Here is a 23142-nt window from a genome sequence, read left to right on the forward strand (position 1 = left end):
TTAAGGAAAATGAGATTTTAGTTTAATAACTTTAATAGATTATAAATTAAGACACAAATAATGCATAAGTCCCCTAACTTGGATGTGGCTCCCCCACTAGATTGTGACCAAGTAATGCCCCTTCCCAAGGGCAGGCGCGAATCTGTCCTGTTCTCACGGTCTCTCCCACTGGAGCCAAGCCCCTGGCACATAGCCACACTGTTCACTGAATGAATGAATAAGGTGCAGGGTGGAGGCTGCAGGCTCAGTCTCCCCTCCCCACCTCCCAGGCAAACAGAGGCAAACAGGAAAGCACAAGGCCTTTATTAACACTTCCAGCCCGCAGGAGACTCCAGGCTAGAGGCCAGGCCCGAGGAGCTGGTCTTCCTTGCCCAGCAGACCAGGCTCTGGTCCAGAGGCGCTCAGGATGGGCAGTGGATGTGCTCGGATGCTCAGCATTTCCCAAGAGGGCAATGGCCTGGGAAGAGGTAGAGCAGGGCCCTGGTGTGGTCTGGCTCTCCCCTTACCGTCTGGGCGGGGGAGCTGAGCCCTCTCCCTTTTCTGGTCTCTGAGGTCAGTCACTTAGCAGACACCTACAGGTGGCCTGAGAGCCTGCCATCCCTCCTCCCAAGGGCTGGGGGCATTCCCCAGTGCAGCCTGGAGGGGTGACAACGGTGGCACGGGGAGAGTGGGGGACAGGGCCACTGTGCTCCCTCTCACCTCCATAGCCATTTTCCAGTGGGCTACTGCTGCCTGTCTTCACCTCAGGGCCCCCTAAGGTACACACAGACAAGCCAGGAGACCCGGGTCACAGGAGGACTCGGGGTGCTCCTACTCCCCCCCAGCTTCACCCCAGGCCCTGGGAGACCCCCACTCACCGAAGGGCCCAGGGCCCAGCTCTGGCCTCAGCTGCCCATAGGGCCCTGGGGGGAGGGACAGAAGGTGGGAGCACTGAGTTCTCGATGGCCCTTGTTCTGGTCTGTCACCTTCCCATGTTAGTCCAGGTTCCGGGCTCATGCTCAGGGCCCCTGCTCTACTGGCCCCTCCTCTAGCCCCATCCATTCCGGGCTATCCCATCTTGTCCCCCTCCCACTCCCTCCACCACAAATGCCCCCTCCATATCTGTAGGGCTGTGGGGTGGGCCTGGGTCCAGGATCCAGCTCCCTAATGCCACCCCTCACCCTCCCCTATAACGCTCTTGCACACACCCCATTACCTGGCTGGCCCCCGATCCCTAGAGGTACACCTCTGGCCCCATATCCGGGCTTCAAGGAGGGCCCCCAGGTCTGGAGGGAGGGCCAAGGAGAGCCCCTCAGGGCCCCGGCCTGACCTGCAGGAGGAGAGCTGGCCTGGGAACCCCTGCCCATTGGGGCTGGACATCCAGAATGCCTGTCCTCCCAAGGCCTCAGAGCCCCCCCACCCCAGCCTGGTCCCCACAGCTCCTGCCAGGGTTCACTCTGCTCCCTGCGCTCTCATTTCTTACCATTTCCTTCAGGGGCCGGAGCTTCCACTTTGGGGTACAACAGCGCTTCCTCACCATACCCTGCAAGAAACCCACGTGATTCCTGCCCAGCCCCTGGAACCCCTGCCCTTCACCCCCTGAACTCTGTTCCCTCAGTCTGACTCACCATTCCTAAAGCCAGTGGCCCCAGGGAACCCTGGAGGAGGAAAGAGGTCAAAGGCAGGAACAGCTCCTGAGCCCGGAATCCCCCCACTCGCCCCCCCAGGTACCTGGCTGCAGGAGGGCCTCAGGGAAGACCCCAGCTCCCAGACCACCATTCCTGTAACTAAAACCTGCAGGAGAGAGATTGGAGAGGGGCTGGGGGGGTGGGTAGCACTGGGAGGGCCAGGGTAACCAGCTCATGGAGAGACAGAAAGACTGACTCAGAGGCCACCTAGAGAGGCCTGTCACATACCCCCACCTTCAGCAAGCTAACTTTATGCAACTTTGGGGTCCCACCTTCTGGAAGCCTTCCCTGACCTCTCTCTGGGCAGCTTCCCTTTCCACCTGGCCTCAGTCTACCCTCCCCTGCAAAGGATCGCACCTGGTTCTGGCCACCATTATGGCCCAGTGCATAGTAAATATTTGCTGAGTGAATAAGGAAAGAGACAGACAGACATGACGAACGACAGCAACCAGGAGGGCTCGCCATGAGGGAGGTGCCAGTTCATATCCAAGATGAGGGCCCTTGGGGCTCACCGATTTTCTGGGGTTTGAGGCCACCACCAAAGCCTGGGGCAGAAGAAATGGGGGTCAGAGATGGTTGGGCCAGAGATAGCCAAAAGAGAGGAGGGGAGAGAAGGGAGAAGAACTCAGACGAAGGGCCGTCTCACCCAGTTCCGCTCCTGGTCCATAGACATTCAAAGGCTGGTACCCTGTGAGGAGAATGGAGATCAGTGGGGAGGACCCAAGTTTTCCCAACTATGGGCCTTAGGGACTCTGAGGAGGAAGAAGGGACTCTCCCTATCCACAGGGACAGGAACCAGATGAAATGAGTTTAGAAAGCAGCAAGAGAGAGGGAGGGTAGACTCATGGAGGGACTTCCTGGCCTGAAGGGTGACGGGGGAGTGACCCTGATCTGCATGGGGACAGAGGCAGACAAACTCACACCTGCTTTCTGAGGTTTCAGTCCCCACTGGATGGCTGGAGTCGGAGCTAGGAAGAAAGCCATGGCACAGGAGTGAGCCCAGGGCCCAGCATGTTAGGAATGCTGCAGCCTGCAATGAGGGCCGGGGCTGGGGGGAGCTGCCATATTGAGGGTGACATGGGGTCTCAGGGCCAGAGTTCAGGCTTTTCTTGAGCTGGCTCAGGGTGACGAGCCTCAGTCTCAGCTGGAGAATGGGCACGGGGGGCTTCTGAGCAGCTCAGCCAGGCCCAGCCCCCACCAGGGACCAGGTACACTCCACCCTGTGCCCCCCACTCCACACTGACCTGGGAACTTGCCATTCTGCACTGGGGGAGGGGGCTGGGATTTCAGGCCCCAGCCAGCTGCTTTATCAGAAGGGACCCCGGCAGTGGGAAGCCTGGGGAGAAGCAATGGAGGAACCCTCCCATTGCAGGGACCTAGATGGGAGAAAAAGGGAGAAAAAGGGAGAGGCCAGCCAGCACCTCCTCCAGGCTGACCTCCTGGCCTTGGACTGGCCAAGCCACCAGACTTCCAAGGGGGGGGTCATTGTCCAGGCCAGAAAAAACCCAGTTCCTGTGGGTCACAGCCTGCTTTGGGGACCGGGTGACCCACCCACCTGACAGGGTTCCTACTGGTTACCCACCCAGCCCCTCTGCCTTCCAGCAACATCCTTCCTACCTCCCTCTTGCCCACCCCCTAACCCCTGGAGCCTCACCTGGCTGTGCCCCCAGCCCATTTCCGTTGCCATATCCTGGAGAGGAAAAGCAGGGGTTTGAGGGGCAGTATTTGGTGGTGGTAGTGGTGGTGGGGAACTGGAAGGAGAGGCAGAAGAAAATACAGGACAGATAGGGGAGTCTCTCACTTGCCTGGCTTCTGAGGTTTCACACCCACTCCCAGACCTGAAGGAGAAACAGCGAGAGCTTCAGAGCGGACCAGCCCTAGGACTGAGCTCTCTTTCCCCTCTGTTGAGACCCGCATTGTACTCACCTGGTGGGAGCCCGTTCCCTGGCATGTATCCTGGGAGGAACAGCAAAAATGAGGGCAGAGGCTGGGATGGGGGAGATTTCAGAGGGAGGCAGCAGAGGGGCAGGGATGGGCTCACCTGGCTTTGGAGGTCTCACGCCCGCTCCCAGGCCTGGGGAGAGACAGAGGGAGGCTGAGTGACAGGTGGACCCACTGTGCCCCTTCTCTTCCCCAGGCCCCAACTCTTTGGTCCATGGGGCTCTGTACTCCCTCTTCCTCTCCCCCTACCTCCCAGAACTCCACACCTGCCCTGCCTCCCTCACTGGGCTGGGGCCTTCACCAGGGAAGGCTCTAGCTCCCATTCCATTCCTGTAAACTGGGGAGATAGGGTGGGCGTTGTGAGGGGGAAGGAGTGGAGGGAGAAGACAGTTTCTGGGGTAGAGAGGAGTCAGGAGTCCAATTCTGATACCAACTCCAATTCTGGGGGTTTTCCAACACCACCAAGCAATTCTCAGATACCAGCTGGGTGTCCTCGAATTTAACTCAATTCTGACACCATCTACCTGGAGATACTGCCAGATCCCACAGGGGAAGGGCTCTGTCCCCCAATACTGTTCCCTCCTCCCACTTCCAGTCCAGGGCACCTGTGCTTCTGACCAACCAGCTATATAAATCAGAGGTTCCCATGACCCCTTCTTTGGGTTCAGTTAGTTTTCTAGAGTGGCTCACAGAACTCAGGAAAACAGTTCACTTCCCAGATCCCAGGTTTATTATAAAAGGACACAATTCAGGAACATCCAGGTGAATGAGATGCTTAGGACAGGTACGCGGGAAGGTGCTCACCCTTCCTGGTTTACCAACCAAGAAGGAAGCTCTCCCAACCCAGTTCTTTGGGTGTTTATAGAGGCTCATTACACAGGCACGATAGATTAAATCATTGGCCACTGCTGACAGCTCAAACCCCAGCCCTGCCCCCTCGCCAGAGGTCAGGGGTGGGACTGAAAGTTGAAATCTTTCAATCACAAACTGGGTTCCCCCGGCAATCAGCCCCCACCCTTCGGTAACCTAGGGGCTTTCAAAAAGTCACCTCCACACAACAAAAGACACCTTGAGCCCTCTCATCACTTAGGAAATTCCAAGACTTTCAGGAGCTAGCTCTATGCCAGGGATGGAAGACCACATAAATATTTCTTATTGTAAATCACAGCATCCCACTGGGGGCAGAGAGAAAGGCTTTACCTGGTTTCTGAGGCTTCGTGACCTCACTGATGCCTGGGGAAGACAAGGGAGCAGGGGAGGGACCCATTACCCACCGACCTGGCCTCTCCTCCAGAACCCGGCATTTGGAACCCAGGAACCCTCCACCAGCAGCCCATTTCATTACCCGGTCCAGGGCCAATGGGAACCGCAGAGCCTGTGAGGACAGGAGAGGGAGAAGTAACAGGAGGCTTGGAGCTGGGAGGCCTTTTATACTAGTTTAGGAACCAGACATCCAGGGGCTTCCTGTCCCATGCCACCACTTCCACTGAATCACCAACACAAGTTCCCCAAGTCCAGCAGGAACTCACAAGGGGACCCTCAGAACAGCGTCTAGATGACAACCACCACCCCTGCCCAGTGACGCCCCGTCTCCCACTCCCCAGCTATCTCAGACCCTTGTACCATCTGGACCAATTCTGAGCTGGAGGACAAGTGCAGTGGGACAGGAGAGCAGGGGATTTGGGACACTGGTTAAGGTGGGGTGACGGGCCAGCTGTGGTCTCCCCTCAGAGCCGAGCCAGAGCCAGGGGTCCTCAGTCTCTCCCCACTCCTCTAAATCATTCACCAATCCTGCCTCTCAAAGTCCTGGTGGGAGGCGGGACAGGACACCCAGACGCGGACTCCCACCCCAGACCCCACCAGTCTCACCTGGCTGGGCAACCAGCCCGTTCCCGAATCCTGGGGGAGACAGATGAAGTGGGGTGTGAATGGAGGGCGTGGAGCTCCGAGTTTTGGGGAGGTGGAGAGAGGACAGGCAGGGGTGAGGCTCACCTGGCTTCTGGGGTTTCACACCAGCTCCAAAGCCTGCTGGGGAGACAGGCAGCAGCAGGTCAGGGACCTGAGCCCCATCCCTGCGCCTCCCCAGAACCCCGGCCGGCCCCTACCTGGTCCGTAGCCAATTTGAGCTGCAGGGCCTGTGGGGAGAAGGCGTGGGGAATGATCAAGCTGGCCCTGGGTGGGGCTGAGGGGCTGGGGCAGCACTGAGGGTCCCTCGGTCTTGCCTCCCACTCCTCTCCCCATGGTCCTCGGTGCCCCTGACACCCTCACGCCTGAAGCAGGTAGCGCCCCTCTTCTCACAGTCATGCACAGACCCAGCTCAATGACCTTAGTGCTGAGGGAGGTGGTGACAGAGAGAGAGGCTGAGAGAGATGATGAGGCCCAGGATGGCTGTCCTCTTGCCTGGCCCAGGAGTTTCACACCCCCTAGGCCCGGGTGGCAGAGAGGCTGACATCGACTCCACCAGGCCCCCCAGGCCCCAAGCCTCTGGCCTCCTGGCCCATGTGCCCCCCAGCTCTTGCTTCTCTCTACTCTCTCTACCACTCAGCACCCAGGCCCTGCTGTCCTCACCTGGCTGGGCTCCTAAACCGTTTCCCTTACCATATCCTGGGGAGGAAAAACAGGGGTGGGCGTGAGGGCCAGCGTGTGCAGGGGTTCGAGAGGAGGCAGGACAGTGTCAGGCAGCTTCAGAGACAAGCCAGGGGTGTGAGAAGGGTCTCTCCCCTCACCTGGCCTCTGAGGTTTCACGTGCCCCCTCAGGTCACAGGCCACCCTCTATTTCCCCACCACTGGGCACCCAGCTCTCTGCCCCCTGGTCTCCTGGCCTAGCTCCCAACCCTCCCCTCTTCCTCTAAAAAGCCTGGGTTCTGGCCCCAGAGATGGCCCAGTGGTTTCCAGATACAGAGGCATGAATAGGGGTGCTCTGGCTTCAGGGGATATGTGGATAGAGGCAAGACCACGGCGGGACTCACCTGGCTTCTGGGGCTTCATGGCCCCCCCAAAGCCTGGAGGAGATTTGGGGGAAGGTGAGGGACTTGGCAGCCCCATTTCAGGGCCACCCCAGGACTTCCCCACTCTGCTCCTACCTGCTCCATATCCGTTCTGGGTTGCTGGGCCTGGGGGGACAGAGGGAGGGTGAGCTGGGGGGATGGGGGTCTGGCTGAGGTGGAGGTGGAGGTCCTTCCTCTTGTCCCAAGCCAGGAAGCTGGAATCCTGGAGGTTTCCTCCCAGCACCCTCTCAATTATTCACCAACCTGCCCCTCCAGGCCTGGGAGGGAGGCAGGTAGGAGGCCTGACGCAGACCTCCCCAGCCTCACCTGGCCGGGCTCCCAGCCCATTGCCGTTCCCAAATCCTGGGGGCATAGATTGTAAGAGGGGGATGGAGTCTGTGGACTTTGGGGGAGACAGAGACACAGGCAGGGGTGACACTTCTTAGTTTTCATACCCCCTCCAATGACTGGAGGAAAATGGGAAGCAGGTGATGGACGTAGGAACCCCCCCATCTCAAACCACTCCCAGCACCTCAGCATCCTGACTCCAGCTTGTCTCAACCCATCAGTACCTGCTCTGTAGCCATTTTGCACTGGGGGACCAGTGGGGCGGGAGGGGTGAGAAGGGGATTTGGTCCCTGGTTAAAGTGGTATGAAGGGCCGGCCGTTGTCTCCCCTGAGAGCCAAACCAGAATCAGGGGTCCTCAGGCTCTTCCCACTCCTCTAAATTATTCACCAATGTTACCCCTCAAAGGCCTGGTGGGAGGCGGGACAGGACACCCAGACGTGGACCTCCACCCCAGACCCCACCAGTCTCACCTGGCTGGACTCCCAGCCCGTTCCCGAATCCTGGGGGAGACAGATGAAATGGGGTGTGAATGGAGGGTGGGGAGCTCTGAGTTTTGGGGAGGTGGAGAGAGGACAGGCAGGAGTAAGACTCACCTGGCTTCTGGGGTTTCACACCTGCTCCGATGCCTGGAGGAAAATGGGGAGCAGATGATGGACTCTGGAGCCCCCCATCTCAAACCACTCCCAGCACCTCAGCATCCTGACTCCAGCTTGTCTCAACCCATCAGTACCTGCTCTGTAGTCATTCTGCTCTGGGAGACAGGTGGGGCAGGAGGGGTGAGCAGAGGATTTGGGACCCAGGTTAAGGTGGGGTGAAGGCCTGGCTTGTAGTCTCCCCTTAGTGCCAAAGCAGAGCCAGGGGTCCTCAGTCTCTCCCCACTCCTCTAAATCATTCACCAATGTTACCCCTCAAAGGCCTGGTGGGAGGCGGGACGGGACACCCAGACGCGGATACCCACCCCAGACCCCACCAGTCTCACCTGGCTGGGCTCCCAGTCCGTTCCCGAATCCTGGGGGAGACAGATGAAGTGGGGTGTGAATGGCGAGTGTGGAGCTCCGAGTTTTGGGGAGGTGGAGAGAGGACAGGCAGGGGTGAGGCTCACCTGGCTTCTGGGGTTTCACACCTGCTCCAAAGCCTGCTGGGGAGACAGGCAGCAGCAGGTGAGGGACACGGGCCCCATCCCTGCGCCTCCCCAGAACCCCGGCCGGCCCCTACCTGGTCCGTAGCCAATTTGAGCTGCAGGGCCTGTGGGGAGAAGGCGTGGGGAATGATCAAGCTGGCCCTGGGCGGGGCTGAGGGGCTGGGGCAGCACTGAGGGTCCCTCGGTCTTGCCTCCCACTCCTCTCCCCATGGTCCTCGATGCCCCTGACACCCTCACGCCTGAAGCAGGTAGCGCCCCTCTTCTCACAGTCATGCACAGACCCAGCTCAACGCCCTTAGTGCTGAGGGAGGTGGTGACAGAGAGAGAGGCTGAGAGAGATGACGAGGCCCAGGATGGCTGTCCTCTTGCCTGGACCAAGAGTTTCATACCCCCTAGGCCCTGAGTCAGAGAGGCTGACATCGACTCCACCAGGCCCCCCCCCAAGCCCCCCAGGCCCCAAGCCTCTGGCCTCCTGGCCCATGTGCCCCCCAGCTCTTGCTTCTCTCCTCCCTCTCTACCCCTCAGCACCCAGGCCCTGCTGCCCTCACCTGGCTGGGCTCCTAAACCGTTTCCGTTACCATATCCTGGGGAGGAAAAACAGGGCTGGGCATGAGGGCCAGTGTGTGCAGGGGTTCGAGAGGAGGCAGGACAGTGTCGGGCAGCTTCAGAGACAAGCCAGGGGTGTGAGGAGGGTCTCTCCCCTCACCTGGCCTCTGAGGTTTCACGCGTCCCCTTAGGCCACAGGCAGCCCTCTATTTCCCCATCACTGGGCACCCAGCTTTTCACCCTCTGACCCAGAACCTAACCCTCCCCTCTCCCTCTAGGAAGCCTGGGCTCCGGCCACAGAGAAGGCCACGTGGTTTTCAGATCCTGGAAAGAGATGTGGAGGCTTGAATAAAGCGTGCTCTGGCTTGGGGATACGTGGATAGAGAGAGGATTGCAATGGGACTTACCTGGCTTCTGGGGCTTCATGCCTCCCGCAAAGCCTGGAGGAGATTTGAGAGAATTTCTAAAATTCTCCCAAAGACTGGAGAGAAATTTGAGGAATTCGGGAACCCCATCTCAGGGCCACCCCAGGACGTCCCCACTCTGCTCCTACCTGCTCCATATCCGTTCTGGGTTGCTGGGCCTGGGGGGACAGAGGGAGGGTGAGCTGGGGGGATGGGGGTCTGGCTGAGGTGGAGGTGGAGGTCCTTCCTCTTGTCCCAAGCCAGGAAGCTGGAATCCTAGAGGTTTCCTCCCAGCACCCTCTCAATTATTCACCAACCTGCCCCTCAGGCCTGGGAGGGAGGCAGGTAGGAGGCCTGACGAAGACCTCCCCAGCCTCACCTGGCCGGGCTCCCAGCCCATTGCCGTTCCCAAATCCTGGGGGCATAGATTGTAAGAGGGGAATGGGGTCTGTGGATTACGGGGAGACAGAGACACAGGCAGGGGTGACACTCACCTGGCTTCTGAGTTTTCATACCCCCTCCAATGCCTGGAGGAAAATGGGGGAACAGGTGATGGACTCAGGAACCCTCCATCTCAAACCACTCCCAGCACCTCAGCATCCTGACTGCAGCTTGTCTCAACCCATCAGTATGTGCTCTGTAGCCATTCTGTGCTGGGGGACTAGTGGGGCGGAAGGGGTGAGCAGGGGATTTGGGACCCGGGTTAAGGTTGGGTGAAGGGATGGCCATTGTCTCCCCTCGGAGCCAAGTCAGAACCAGGGGTCCTCAGTCTCTCCCCACTCCTCTAAATCATTCACCAATGTTACCCCTCAAAGGCCTGGTGGGAGGCGGGACGGGACACCCAGACGCAGACCTCCACCCCAGACCCCACCAGTCTCACCTGGCTGGGCTCCCAGCCCGTTCCCGAATCCTGGGGGAGACAGATGAAGTGGGGTGTGAATGGAGGGCGCAGAGCTCTGCGTTTTGGGGAGGTGGAGAGAGGACAGGCAGGGGTGAGGCTCACCTGGCTTCTGGGGTTTCACACCAGCTCCAAAGCCTGCTGGGGAGACAGGCAGCAGCAGGTCAGGGACCCGGGCCCCATCCCTGCGCCTCCCCAGAACCCCGGCCGGCCCCTACCTGGTCCGTAGCCAATTTGAGCTGCAGGGCCTGTGGGGAGAAGGCGTGGGGAATGATCAAGCTGGCCCTGGGCGGGGCTGAGGGGCTGGGGCAGCACTGAGGGTCCCTCGGTCTTGCCTCCCACTCCTCTCCCCATGGTCCTCGGTGCCCCTGACACCCTCACGCCTGAAGCAGGTAGCGCCCCTCTTCTCACAGTCATGCACAGACCCAGCTCAACGCCCTTAGTGCTGAGGGAGGTGGTGACAGAGAGAGAGGCTGAGAGAGATGACGAGGCCCAGGATGGCTGTCCTCTTGCCTGGCCCAGGAGTTTCACACGCCCTCGGCCCGGGTGGCAGAGAGGCTGACATCGACTCCACCAGGCCCCCCAGGCCCCAAGCCTCTGGCCTCCTGGCCCATGTGCCCCCCAGCTCTTGCTTCTCTCTACTCTCTCTACCACTCAGCACCCAGGCCCTGCTGCCCTCACCTGGCTGGGCTCCTAAACCGTTTCCCTTACCATATCCTGGGGAGGAAAAACAGGGCTGGGCATGAGGGCCAGCGTGTACAGGGGTTGGAGAGGAGGCAGGACAGTGTCAGGCAGCTTCAGAGACAGGCCAGGGGTGTGAGGAGGGTCTCTCCCCTCACCTGGCCTCTGAGGTTTCACGCCCCCTTCAGGCCACAGGCCACACTCTATTTCCCCACCACTGGGGACCCAGCTCTCTGTCCCCTTGGTCTCCTGGCCGAGCTCCCAACCCTCCCCTCTTCCTCTAAAAAGCCTGGGTTCTGGTCCCAGAGCAGGCCCCATGGTTTCCAGATACAGAGGCATGAATAGGGGTGCTCTGGCTTCAGGGGATATGTGGATAGAGGCAAGACCACGGCGGGACTCACCTGGCTTCTGGGGCTTCATGGCCCCCCCAAAGCCTGGAGGAGATTTGGGGGAAGGTGAGGGACTTGGCAGCCCCATTTCAGGGCCACCCCAGGACTTCCCCACTCTGCTCCTACCTGCTCCATATCCGTTCTGGGTTGCTGGGCCTGGGGGGACAGAGGGAGGGTGAGCTGGGGGGATGGGGGTCTGGCTGAGGTGGAGGTGGAGGTCCTTCCTCTTGTCCCAAGCCAGGAAGCTGGAATCAGAGGTTTCCTCCCAGCACCCTCTCAATTATTCACCAACCTGCCCCTCCAGGCCTGGGAGGGAGGCAGGTAGGAGGCCTGACGCAGACCTCCCCAGCCTCACCTGGCCGGGCTCCCAGCCCATTGCCGTTCCCAAATCCTGGGGGCATAGATTGTAAGAGGGGGATGGGATCTGTGGACTTTGAGGGAGACAGGGACACAGGCAGGGGTGACACTCACCTGGCTTCTGAGTTTTCACACCCCCTCCAATGCCTGGAGGAAAATGGGGAGCAGATGATGGACGTAGGAACCCCCCCATCTCAAACCACTCCCAGCACCTCAGCATCCTGACTGCAGCTTGTTCAACCCATTAGTACCTGCTCTGTAGCCATTCTGCGCTGGGGACCAGTGGGGCGGGAGGGGTGAGCAGAGGATTTGGGACCCAGGTTAAGGTGGGGTGCAAGGCCTGGCTTATAGTCTCTCCTTAGTGCCAAAGCAGAGCCAGCGTTCCTCAGTCTCTCCCCACTCCTCTAAATCATTCACAAATGTTACTCCTCAAAGTCCTGGTGGGAGGCAGGACAAGACACCCAAATGCTGACCCCCACCCCAGACCCCACCAGTCTCACCTGGCTGGACTCCCAGCCCGTTCCCGAATCCTGGGGGAGACAGATGAAGTGAGGTGTGAATGGAGGGCGCAGAGCTCTGCATTTTGGGGAGGTGGAGAGAGGACAGGCAGGGGTGAGGCTCACCTGGCTTCTGGGGTTTCACACCAGCTCCAAAGCCTGCTGGGGAGACAGGCAGCAGCAGGTCAGGGACCCGGGCCCCATCCCTGCGCCTCCCCAGAACCCTGGCCGGCCCCTACCTGGTCCGTAGCCAATTTGAGCTGCAGGGCCTGCTGGAAGGAGGCGGAGTGTGGGTACTTACCTCTCTAGAGTCTCCACACAACCTCCGGGCCTTTCAGCTCTAATTTTACCCTGGCCCCACCCCATGCATCTGGGTTGCAGACCCTCCCTGCGGGCCTATACTCTCTCAGAGCCTTATGGCCATACCTAGTTGCCTGGGTCCCACCTGGTTGGGTGTCACTGCCTGGAGCCATGTCAACCAGCCAGGAAGGTGGACTCCTTAATGCCCCTTTTCCTTACCAGCCAAATGCTGCCAGCCCTAGTTCCTGCCCCCTCGGCCTCCTAGCCATTTCCACAGCCTGCACTGGTTCCTCCTTCTTTTTTCAGTGGGCTATGCCCTCTAGTGGGCAGCCTGGCCACTTGTAGCATTCAGGTGTTTTTCCTGTTTGCCTCAGCCTGCCCTCCTGCCACAGGCTCTGGGAGGGCCTGTCTCCAGCACCTGGCTGGTCTCTGGATGTTTGTTGAGTGAGTGTTTCTTGTGGGACATCAAGTGGGAGAGATGGAGGGTTGATCTCACCTGGCTTCTGAGGTTTTAGTCCTCCAAGGCCTGGGGAAGAGAAGACGGCTGTCCCTGAGTCCACTGTCTCCTCTGCCCTCAGAACCAGGGTCAGGTCCCCACAGCATCTATCCCCCAGTGTGAACCCCATGCTCCTGGGCTCCAGGGCCTCACCTGGAGGGGCTCCTGCTCCTGGGATGGCCCCAGCTCCTGGCCCGTTCCTGGTCACGAATCCTGGGGAGACAGTGCAAGAGGGAGTAAGAAGAGATTTGGGAACTGGGGGGAGTAGACAGATAAGGAGATACGAGACAGAGGGGGGCTTACCTGGCTTCTGGGGTTTTCCTCCCCCTCCATAGCCTGGGGAAGAAATGAGCAGGTGAGCGATTTAGAAGCTCCCATCTCTGGGCCTGCCCCAGAAAATCAGCCGTAGGCTCCAGCTTCTATCTTTATACCCCAGCCAACCCCTCTCTATCTAGTCCAAAGCCATTCTGTGCTGTGAGACCTCTTTTGGGGGGTGACACAGGAAAGCTGGGTAGTGCTGAAGTAGAAAGGGCCCTCAGCCTCTCCTACCCTGCTTCACAGCCTAGCTAGATTCACGAAGGGAGGGAGGTGACTGTGGGGAGCTGTGACAGCACAGAGACTGGGGAGACTGAGTCAGCGAGGTACTGGATCCCCTAGACCCCTCCCTTTCTGGCCTGAGACTTACAGGTAGTCTGACTTCCGGGGCTTCTTCCTGCCCCCACCTGGCCATTAGCTTCCAGGAACTAGGACTTTTCACTCTCTACTTAAAACCCTAAGGGTGTGTCCCCAAACCTCCAGCCCCGTCTCAACCTTGCCACTTCCCGTGGATCCCCCCACAGCCCTGACCACAGACCTCAGTGGACTGGGCTTGTGTGGTTCTGGGCTTGTGGGCTGAGCCCAGCGAGTCGTCAGCTGTGTCAGGGTTGACCAGCATGGTCAGCCAAGGCCTGGCTCAGGGCAGGCTCAGAGCTCCTCTGCTAGGAACCAGGGTTGGGGGGTTGCCAGGACCCTGGCCTCTTCCTCTGAGCCCCTCCCCCAGCCACTCCCACCCAGCTGGGCCCTCAGGCCATTGCCAATGGAGAAAAACTATAGTGTGAGAAGTTGATTTGGGGAGAACTTGGCTGCAGACAAGGACAGAGATGGGAGGGGACAGAGTCAAGATGGGGGGACAGGAGGGCAGGGTCTTTGGCTCGCCTGGTTTCTGCGGTTTCACACCCCCTCCCAAGCCCAAGAAAAGACCAGGCGGCACTGAGACACACCCTACCTCTATCCTCCCCATAGAAATCAGTCTTTTGCTCTCCTGATCCCCTAGCTCCTCCCCTCCCTCCTTCCTTGAACTCTGCTTTGGCCCAAGTATCCTCACCTGGCTGGGCTCCGAAGCCCGGGAAGGCCCTGGCTCCCATCCCATTCCCATTGGCAAATCCTGGGGAGATAGAGCAGGAAAGAGTAAAGAGAGGCCACGTGACAGGGGGTAGATAGGGATGGATAGAAGAAGAGGACAGGGACATAGGGACAGGGTAGGGCTCACCTGGCTTTGGAGGTTTTACTCCCCCTCCAATTCCTGTGAAAGAGACAAGGACCTGGTGAAGGAGCCCGGAGTTCCCTTGAACCACCAAGCCCAAGCACATGCCCCCAGCTCTCATCCCCTCCCCTACCTGGAACCTGGCCACCATTCTGAGCAGCAGGGCCTGTGGAGAGCAGGAGGTCAGAGGCTGGAGCTGGGCCAGCGTGGGCTCAAACGTCCTGTGCTGTCATCACCCCAAGACCTCTGTGATCCCCCTGCCCCCCACCCCAACAGTTCTCAGGGGCGTGAGAAGGGCCTGGAAGTCGTAAGACCCTTCCCAAGATCACCGCTAAAGGCATAGGAGTGGCCACAGCAGCTCAAAGAAGGAAGCAGTCCCTGGGAGGGTCACACAGTGCCAGAGGTGGGGACAGAGCGGGAAGGAGGGGCTCTCCCCTCACCTGGCTTCTGAGGCTTCATTCCCCCTCCCAGGCCTAGGGAGAGACAGAGAGGTTGACACTCACCCCAACCAGCCCCCCCACCAAGAATTCGGTCATGACTCTGATTCCTCTCTCCCTTGCCCTCCCCTACCTGTAGCCCCTGCCCCAGCCATCCTCAACTGGCAGGGCTTTTGTCCCTGGAAAAGTACTGACTCCTAAACCATTTTTGCTCCCAAATCACGGGGGCACAGACGTAGGGGCTGTAGGCCTGGGGTGGGCAGGTTTTGGGCACACAGAGGGGTGGGATGGAAATGGGCAGGGAACATTCATGGATAGGGGCAGGCTCTCCACTTACCCGGCTTTGGAGGTTTCATTCCCCCTCCCAGGCCTGGGGAGACACAGAGACTGAGCCCCTAGCCTACCCCCAAGAACCCAACTCTCTCCTTCTGGTTCCCTGATCCCAGCTCTGCCCCCAACCTTCTCCCTCCCTGAACCCCAGGGTGGTGCTACAGGTATCCTCACCTGGCTGGGCTCCCAGCCCTGGGAAGGCACCAGCTCCAAGCCCATTTCCATATCCTGGGGAGACAGAGCCCAAGGGAAGAAAAGGAAGGAGGGGGAGTCTGGGACTTCAAAGGGAGCCAGGCAGATGGTGAGATGGACAGAGGGGTGGGCATGGAGAGCAGGGTCTCACCTGGCTTCTGGGGTTTTGCGCCCCCTCCAAAGCCTGGAGAGAGAGATGCAGTAGATGAGGGGATCCCAGGAGCCCAGCCTCTTCCTGGGGCTCCATAGCCATGATGAAGTGAGGGGTGAGGCAGGGGGGCATTTGGGGTCCCAGCTGAGGTGGTACCCCATTCTCCCATCCCCAAACCAGATATCAGGACCCCTTATGGTCCTTCCCCCTGCCTCAATGAGTCACCAGTTCTGCCCTAGAGGAGCCTGGGAGAGGTCCCTCCCAATGCTGACCCCGCCGTACCCCCCTATGTCTTAACCCTCTTCCCCCACCTCACCTGGATGGGCTGCTGCACCTGGGAAGGCCCCTGCTCCCAGTCCGTTCCCATTCCCAAACCCTGGGGAGATGGGAGGAGGGGGTCAGGGAGGAGTAGGAAGTAATGGGGGGCCGGGCAAAGAGATGGGGAGAGGCAAGCAGGGTGGGCGACTCACCTGGCTTGTGGGGTTTCAAACCCACTCCAATGCCTGAGAAGGAGATGGAGGTCATGTGAGGGCCTCAGGAGACCCCATTTCAGGGATGCCCCTAAAATCCTGGCCCCAGTGTCCCCCCACTCCGAGCCCACCTCTACCTGTTCCATAGCCATTCTGAGCTGGAGAGCCTGTGGGGAGAGGGAGGGATGAACTGGGGGCGTTTGGGGTCCCAGCCTGGGTGGGTGGGCAGGACCCTTGTACCCAGCTGGAAACAGCAAACCTGAAGGCTCCCAATCCCCACCCCCTGACCCCCCAGAATCATTCACCAATCCTGCCCCTCCCCTCAGGCCTAGAAAGGGGGAAAGGGGGCTGGGAGAGGACCAACCACAGACCCCAGCACTCTCCCCTGGGTGGGCTCCCAGGCCATTCCCGTTCCCAAATCCTGGGGAGACAGATAGAGGTGAGGGAGTGTGAGAGTCAGATGGAGAGAGAGAGGGAGGGACAGAGGGAGGGAAGGAGGGAGGGAGGAAGGGAGAGAGAGACAGAGAGAGAGAGCCCTGGGGCTGGGCAGGGCTCACCTGGCTTTTGAAGTTTAACACCCACTTGGAAGCCTGGGGGAGACCTAGGGAGCAGGTGAGGGATCCAGGGACTCCCCCAACCCCGCCAGTCTGGCCTAGGGGCAAGTGAGCCAGGCTTGCCCACCCTGGAGCTGGGCTTAGTGGGATGACACGAGGAACAAGCAGAGACAGGAAAGAGTCGGGGGATGCCCGGGCAGGGTACACAGGTGAAATGACACCAGAATAGTCTTGATGGATTTGGGGGGCAGGGGGGTGAGGGGAAGTGTGTGCAGGAGGGACAAGAAGACACCTGCCAGAAGGGGTCGAAGGTGGGCTTCTCCACCTGGGGGGTGTCAGCGCTGTCCCCATGTATTTCTGAGATGGCTGCCTCCCAACCCACAAATCCCATTTGCCCACCCCTTACCTGCTCCCAGGCCACTGGGGGAGCCGAAGCCTGGGAGGAATTGAGATATTGAGCATAATGGGGCAGGAGGGGCCAGGAGCTAGGGTTCCCCACCCTCACTTGGAGGACAAAGAGCTGCCCTGGGCCTGCCCACCCCCTCTGCCAGCTTTACCTGATCTGTAGCCATTCAGCCTCCCTAAGCCTGTGGGGTCAGGGAGAAGGAGGTGACTTAGGAGGGGACAAAGAAGGCCAAATCTGGATGCTTCCCCTCCCACTCTGCAGAGCAAGAGTGCACCACTTTCTCTGGGCCTCAGTTTCCCCTCTGGTCACAGGAGGGGGAGGACAGAACCAGGTGAGCAGACTGGTGGTAAGTGTTCCACAGGGGGGTGTCTGGGCTGTGCTGCTGGGGGCCGGTCCCCCACCCTCTCTTCCTCAGATGTGTGTGCACCTCTCCCTTCCATTCCTACTTTGCAGGGTCTTTGGACCCCTCCCTTCCTGGCAACCTCATCCTCCTCACCCCCCCAATCTTTCTCTCCAGCAGCTTAGATGCATAAGGACTCAGGAGGGTGCCCCTTCTTCCACCCTTAGGACCCCCCAAGTCCCTGGAGTGAAGACCCTTCTGTGAAACTCCACCTCCCCTCCCCTTCCCCTGTTTCAGGCTGACCCTTCCCCTCGGGTCCCACCTCTAGGCCTTTGACACTCTTACTTCCAAGGATGTCCTTCCCTTTTCCAGTCACAACCCGCCCCACATTGAAGACCCAGCTCTAGGCCCCTCTTCTGGGCCCCAGTATTCTAATGCCCAGAGTTGAGATTCTGCCCCGTATCAGTCTGTTCCAAGGGTGCAGGTCTGTATTCCCCACACTTGAGCCTGCCAGGAAGACAGGGAGGAATGCTGTGCTCTCCTGGGCCCCACATCTGGATCCCAGAGCTGAGGAACATCTGGGGCTGTCCACCAGACTAGGGACAGACTAGGTCCTCTTCCTGGACCCCAGGGCCAAGAGGATGCACTCACCTTTCCCTAGGCCAGGCGACAACAGAGGCAGCCCTGGGGAGCAGGGGTGTGCTGACTCAAGGCAGGGACCCCAGAGACAGAGAGGAGCAGGACCCAGTCTCCCCAAATCCTACCCCGCCCAGACTTCACACACCCGATCCTCCCTCTCTCTGACCCAATGCTCTACCAAGACCCCCAGCTTCAACCCCAGCTGCCCAGACCCTGCAGCTGCCAGCCGCCTGCTCTCACCGCCTTGCAGACTTTCAGAAGTCAGGCAGAGCAGGAAAAGGGCTGTGAGGAAGGCCCAGGTGCCCATGATGCCTGGCAGAGTGGGAGGGCACATAGCCTTCCCGCCTTTAAACACCTCTGCTGGGTGGGGGCCCTCACCCAGGCCCCCCCACTGGCAGAGGCTCTGCTATCAGATCCCAGGGGGCCAGCTCCCACCTCCCTCTAGAGCAGGAATCCAGTCCTTGGCCTTCTCCCTGCCCCACCCCTCATCCATCATGGGCGCTGACAGCCGGGACAGGCCCCCACCTGGCCCCCAAGCCTCCTCCACCCCTGTCAGGGACTGGGGCCCTGGCGCCAGGTCTGGAGGCTCAGCTGGTGAGAGGCAGGCAGGCACCAGGGGGCACCCCTGGCCCAGCCCAAACACAGCTGGGGAGAGGGGGGAGCCAGGCCCAGAAATGTGGGTGTGACTGGAAGGGGAGACTCAGAATGAGTTACTGTGTTACAGAGAGAGAGAGAGAGAGAGAGAGAGAGAGAGAGAGAGAGAGAGAGAGAGAGAGAGAGAGAGGAGGCAGAGGCCACAGTGTTACAAAGGCCTGTGGGGAGGTAACTGTAGCCAACTGTATCTGACAGGTAGACTTACCTACAAGAAGAGAGACTATTAACCCTGAAGGCCACAGTTATGACATGGGGAGATGGCCTTTTGCTCCCACCTGAGGCTGAGAGTGAGCCTGAAGCCTCCCTTCCACAAGGGTCAGTAACCACAGGGACAGGTCACCCAAGGCTCAGGCCTGTCCAAGGGGCCTCGCTGTTTCTTGAAGACTCCACCAGGGCCCACCTGCAGCAGGAGGCCCTCCTAGCTTCACCTCCACCTGCTGCTGAACTCCAGCAGCACTGGCTCTAATTTTGGGGGACAGAAGCTCAGGGGGCCACTGCTCAGGGTATGGTGGGGGCAGGATTGCAAAAAAGAGTGCCTGGGGGGCTAGTAACCACTTTCCATTCCTAGAGGGTGGGCAAATGGAGCTGAACCAGGCATAGAGGGCTTGGCGGGGAGCCAAGTTGGGAGGGCAGGAGAGGCAGGCTTGGGAAATGCCAGGAGTTGGGGGTCTGGATACCAGCCTTCCCCTCCTCCAGTGAGTCTGTGAATCCCACTAGGTTGGCTGGGGACAGCAATGACTCAGTTCCTGGACTCTAGTCCAGAAGGCCCAACACCCTGTGTATCTGCTGGCCTGCCCCCTGCCCTGCCAGCGCCTCCTGGCACCTGTGGCTAAGGAGTCCAGCCTGCAAAACCAGGCGGCCTGGTGGGGTGGGGGACCTCGAGAGGGGCTTCAGTGAGGAGTAGGCAGCCGGGGGGGGGGGGTGTTGTTTCTTGTGTGAGGCCTCTGAGCCCATGACACCTATGGGGGCAGGTCCAGCCTTCACTGGACTGCAGGGCTTTTCCCCAGTACCCCCTCACCTATAGTTCCCCCCAACACTGAACTGTGCCTGCACACCCACCCTGGGCTGTACTCCTGCTGTGTTCACAGCCAGAGATCATGCTTATCTGAGGGCATGTGCGCGTGCACATACACATACAACCCTACCCATGGTGCCCACAGACCCACCTTTGCACAAGGCTCCTGCTGGTTCCTCTCAGCCCAATGCCCTGGGAGAGCACCCCACATACCCACCTCCTTCCCTGTCCAGCAGAGAGCCGTGACCCGGAGTCCTGGAGGGTGGACCTTCCACTGGCTGCTGGAAATGGCTCAGGGGTGGCCCCTGGCTCCACCCATTAGAGCTTGGAATACCTGGGACAGTCCAGACAGGCTCCTCAGAGAGGGCTTTTCTGCCAGGCCACCTGCTTCTCCCCAGGGCAGGAGGTACTGGCTCCCTGGTATCCTCATGAAGGGCAGCTGAGTGGCCTCATGGTTAGCAGGCTGGGTGCTGGATTCGGACTCAGACTGGCTTCAAGTACTCGGTATACCTAGCTGGAGAGCTTGAGCAGGAATCTGACCTCCCTGAGTCTGTTTTCTCTTTAAAATTACGACACTAATGGTACCACCATGTCAGGGCTATTGGGGGAACTACTTTGTACCCTATTTTACAGATGGGGAAACAGAGGCAGAGAGGAGCAGGGACTTGGCTCAGATTGTACACCCTCTAAGCAGCAGGGCTGGGATTTGAAGCCTGGCAGTCTACGGCGCCCCCTGAGTCCACAGTCCTCTGCCCTCTGATACTCCACACACTTCTGGGCAGCAACAAGACCAGTTGCCCCAGACACTGCATTGCTCTTTGTCTGCCTCATGCCAGTCTGGGCCCAAGATGTCTGTTTCAGACCTGGGATAGCTGATGGCCCCCCACACAGACCCAGACACACAGACACTCAGCTCACCCTGTAGGGTGCCAGGGAAACTTGGCACAAGAGGAGGTAGGCGGGAAGACCAGGAGGGGCCATGCAGGAGGTACAGGCCGAGTGCCTGCTTGGCCACTGCTAGAGGGAGTGCCAGGCTGCCTGGGTGCTGGCATGGGCCTGTGGGAAATGCCAGTCAGCCAGCCAGGGGCCTTGGGCCAGCTTGATGCCGCTCAGGACCAGGGCTAGGCCCAGTTGGGTACCCACAGCCCCTGCATTGCTGTCACCCCCACCTCCAGCACAGCCGATCCCATCAGCTCAGCCCCAGCTCTACCCAGGCAAGGAGGGCTTAAGAGCACATCAACCACTTGGGGGCTTAAAGAACCCCTGATGGAGCCTGAACCTGAGTTACCCTTTACCCCCAGGCATGAGGGCACATGGCCCAGGCTCTGGCTACAGGAGCAACTTTGACAAGTAGAGCTAGAAGCCCAGGACCAGGTGACAGCTGGGGTGTTAAAAGTTCAAGATGGAGTCCCAGGAAGTACATTGCCTAAAATGGCACAGCCTGTGTCAGTAGACTCCCAGCCAGCTGCTCATGGTAGCAGCACCTGCCAGGGTGGGAATTTGGGGATGACAGCTGGAGGGGTGGCCAGGCGCCTGCAGGGCAGACACCTTCTGAACTCGCAGCTATACTAAAGGCTCCTTAGGTCACCCCTTCGGCAATCTATCTAGCAGCTCTTCAGCCCCAATCGCGTGGGACTAGCATTTCTGAGACACTTTCCCAGGCATCCCTAAGCACTTGCACTGTGCAAAGCTGACCTTTCTTAACTTCTTCTCCCCACCCACTTGTTAGTTTATTAAAACCTTATGCCAGTGTGAAATATGGTGTACATTCCGAAGGGTGCATAAAACAGAAATGTACAATATAATAAATATCTATTAAAGCAAACACCTATGCAGCTGGCACCAAGGTCAAAAAATAGAACACAGCCAGATCCCCAGAAGTTCCCATCACGATCTCCTCTTTCCTGCTATGTAGCCATGTTTGCATACGTGGCCGTGATTTCCTTACCTTTCTTATCTCACGGTATCCTGTTGTGTGTCCGGGCGGGGTCACGGTGCTGTTGCCGCGACGGGACACATGGGGGCGTGCGCGGCCCAAGCCGGCTCTTACCTGGGTGTGGGACCGGACCCGGGGAATCACGCGCCTGGGCCGGGATTGGGGGTTTCCTCCTGTACTGATCCCCAGCCAAGCGCTTTGGTCTTGAATCCCTGTGACCCCGGGATGGGTGCAAAAGTCCCGGCCCTTCTCCTCCAGGTTCCTCCTTTTCCACCAGGCAGCTGCTTTGAAAACTGCAAAATACTATACAAATGAGGGAGTGTTAGTGTTATTATTAAAGAGAGTAAGCTCCTTCTGTGTGCTAGGTCCTGTACTAAGCATTTCACATGCATTTTCTCATTTAATGCTCATACCCCCAAGAAGGTAAGAACTATTATTATCCCCATTTTACAAATGTGGAAACAGGCCCAGAGACATAAAGCAACTTGCCCATGATTGCACAGCTGCTGTGTGGCCCAGGACCCCTAATTGCCCTGACTCTATGACCCATGCTCTTACCTGCTATCTGTACTTAACTTTATATCCCTTCCACACAGTGAAACGTCCATTGGAAGCATGTTTTTTAATTTAAAAAAATATATATGTGTGTATATATATATGTGTGTGTGTATATCTATATCTATGTATCTATATATATACATATATACACACATATATATATATTTTTTAAGTCATTGTGAATAACTTCCAAGAATGAGCAGTTGGAAAGGGGCCTGAGTCCAAAACTCCTGGAGATGGGGCTGGCAGAGGGGATGGTAGCTGGGGAGGGGCCTGCCTTCTTCTCAGGCCTCCTGGGGACAAGTCTGAGGTCTTTAACAGGGATTCAGTCTGAGTCACAGGGGCTGTGGCTGCCAGAGGTGCTAATGCAAAGGACTGGCGCATGGAAGGGGTGGGGGCTGCAGGCCCCAGAGAAGTTCTGGGCCTGATGTGGGATAGGCTGGTCCATTAACTGGAGAGTGTTCGCTGAAGGGCAGGCAGGGCAGTGGGCTGGGAACCCTGTAGTCCATGACTTTTCAGACTTGGCGGAGGGGTGGTTAACAAGTGAACCAATAGAGGATAGAATTTCAGAGATAAGTGCAATACGCAGATGAAAGGATATATGATGAGATGTGGAGGGTTCTAGGGAGGGTGGCCTGGAAGTGTGACACCCCCCCCCCCCTTGTTAAACGGATAAAAGGTGCTCTTCCTGCAGCACTAATGTTAGGAATCAGCGCTTGCTCTGTGCTTCAAGTTCCCTGCTAAGAACTTGAAGGGGATCATTCCATATGAACCTCCAGCTCCGTGAGGTAACTTTCATCAGCTCAGTTTTTACGGGAGAGAAGACTAATCTGAATCTCAGGCCCAAGTACATTCCAAGGTCATTCCGCCAGGAAGCAGCTGAGGTAGCTGTGAGCTGAACTCAAGTCTCAAATCCAAACAATGGTAAGGGCTGCCTCGGAGGTGGCTGAGCCCTGGAAGTAGGGAGGGATCCGGCCTGGCTGTCTGGGGGCTTCCTGAGAGGGGCAGAATGTTCTGGTTCCTGAAGCAGAAGCCGCGCGTTCCGCGGGTCGGGGGAATGTCTACCTGGCCTGCCCATCACATCCCCGGTGTAGTACACTGCAGGTGTGAAGGGGGAGCCAGGGAGCCCAGGGAACTCCGCCCCGTCAGGATCCCAGAGGCCGCAGGGACTTCCAGTCCTATCCTGAGGTGATCGCCTCCTGAGGCTACACCTCTGGGGCGAAATGCGGTGACCACTCCTTTTACAGACGCGTATACTGTCAGCCCAGTGAGAGACGTGGGTTTT

The 23142-nt window shown here is 58.8% G+C and overlaps 1 protein-coding gene across 1 annotated transcript; it reads right to left on the bottom strand.

The window, feature by feature from the left end:
• On the bottom strand, positions 1 to 23046 carry GREP1 (glycine rich extracellular protein 1). Its single transcript, XM_074322545.1, has 44 exons — positions 22923 to 23046; positions 21414 to 21602; positions 20282 to 20419; positions 19581 to 19697; positions 15893 to 15922; positions 15756 to 15788; positions 15602 to 15661; positions 15286 to 15318; positions 15117 to 15170; positions 14950 to 14982; positions 14616 to 14648; positions 14309 to 14341; positions 14182 to 14214; positions 14017 to 14076; positions 12957 to 12989; positions 12807 to 12866; positions 12654 to 12683; positions 12097 to 12129; positions 11984 to 12019; positions 11861 to 11890; positions 11475 to 11507; positions 11130 to 11159; positions 11016 to 11048; positions 10615 to 10650; positions 10152 to 10181; positions 10039 to 10074; positions 9916 to 9945; positions 4954 to 4983; positions 4809 to 4841; positions 3709 to 3741; positions 3594 to 3623; positions 3473 to 3505; positions 3322 to 3357; positions 2912 to 3043; positions 2591 to 2635; positions 2314 to 2355; positions 2180 to 2212; positions 1711 to 1773; positions 1608 to 1637; positions 1463 to 1522; positions 1196 to 1309; positions 858 to 902; positions 700 to 753; positions 1 to 457 (listed from the first exon to the last, which is right to left on the bottom strand). The coding sequence occupies exons 1-44, from the start codon at positions 22933 to 22935 to the stop codon at positions 432 to 434; spliced, it is 2148 nt and encodes a 715-aa protein (XP_074178646.1). The 5' UTR covers positions 22936 to 23046; the 3' UTR covers positions 1 to 431.
• Positions 23047 to 23142: the final 96 nt, after the last annotated feature.

This window comes from Rhinolophus sinicus, linkage group LG18 (genome assembly GCF_036562045.2).
Source record: "Rhinolophus sinicus isolate RSC01 linkage group LG18, ASM3656204v1, whole genome shotgun sequence".
In the NCBI taxonomy this organism is placed as follows: Eukaryota; Metazoa; Chordata; class Mammalia; order Chiroptera; family Rhinolophidae; genus Rhinolophus; species Rhinolophus sinicus.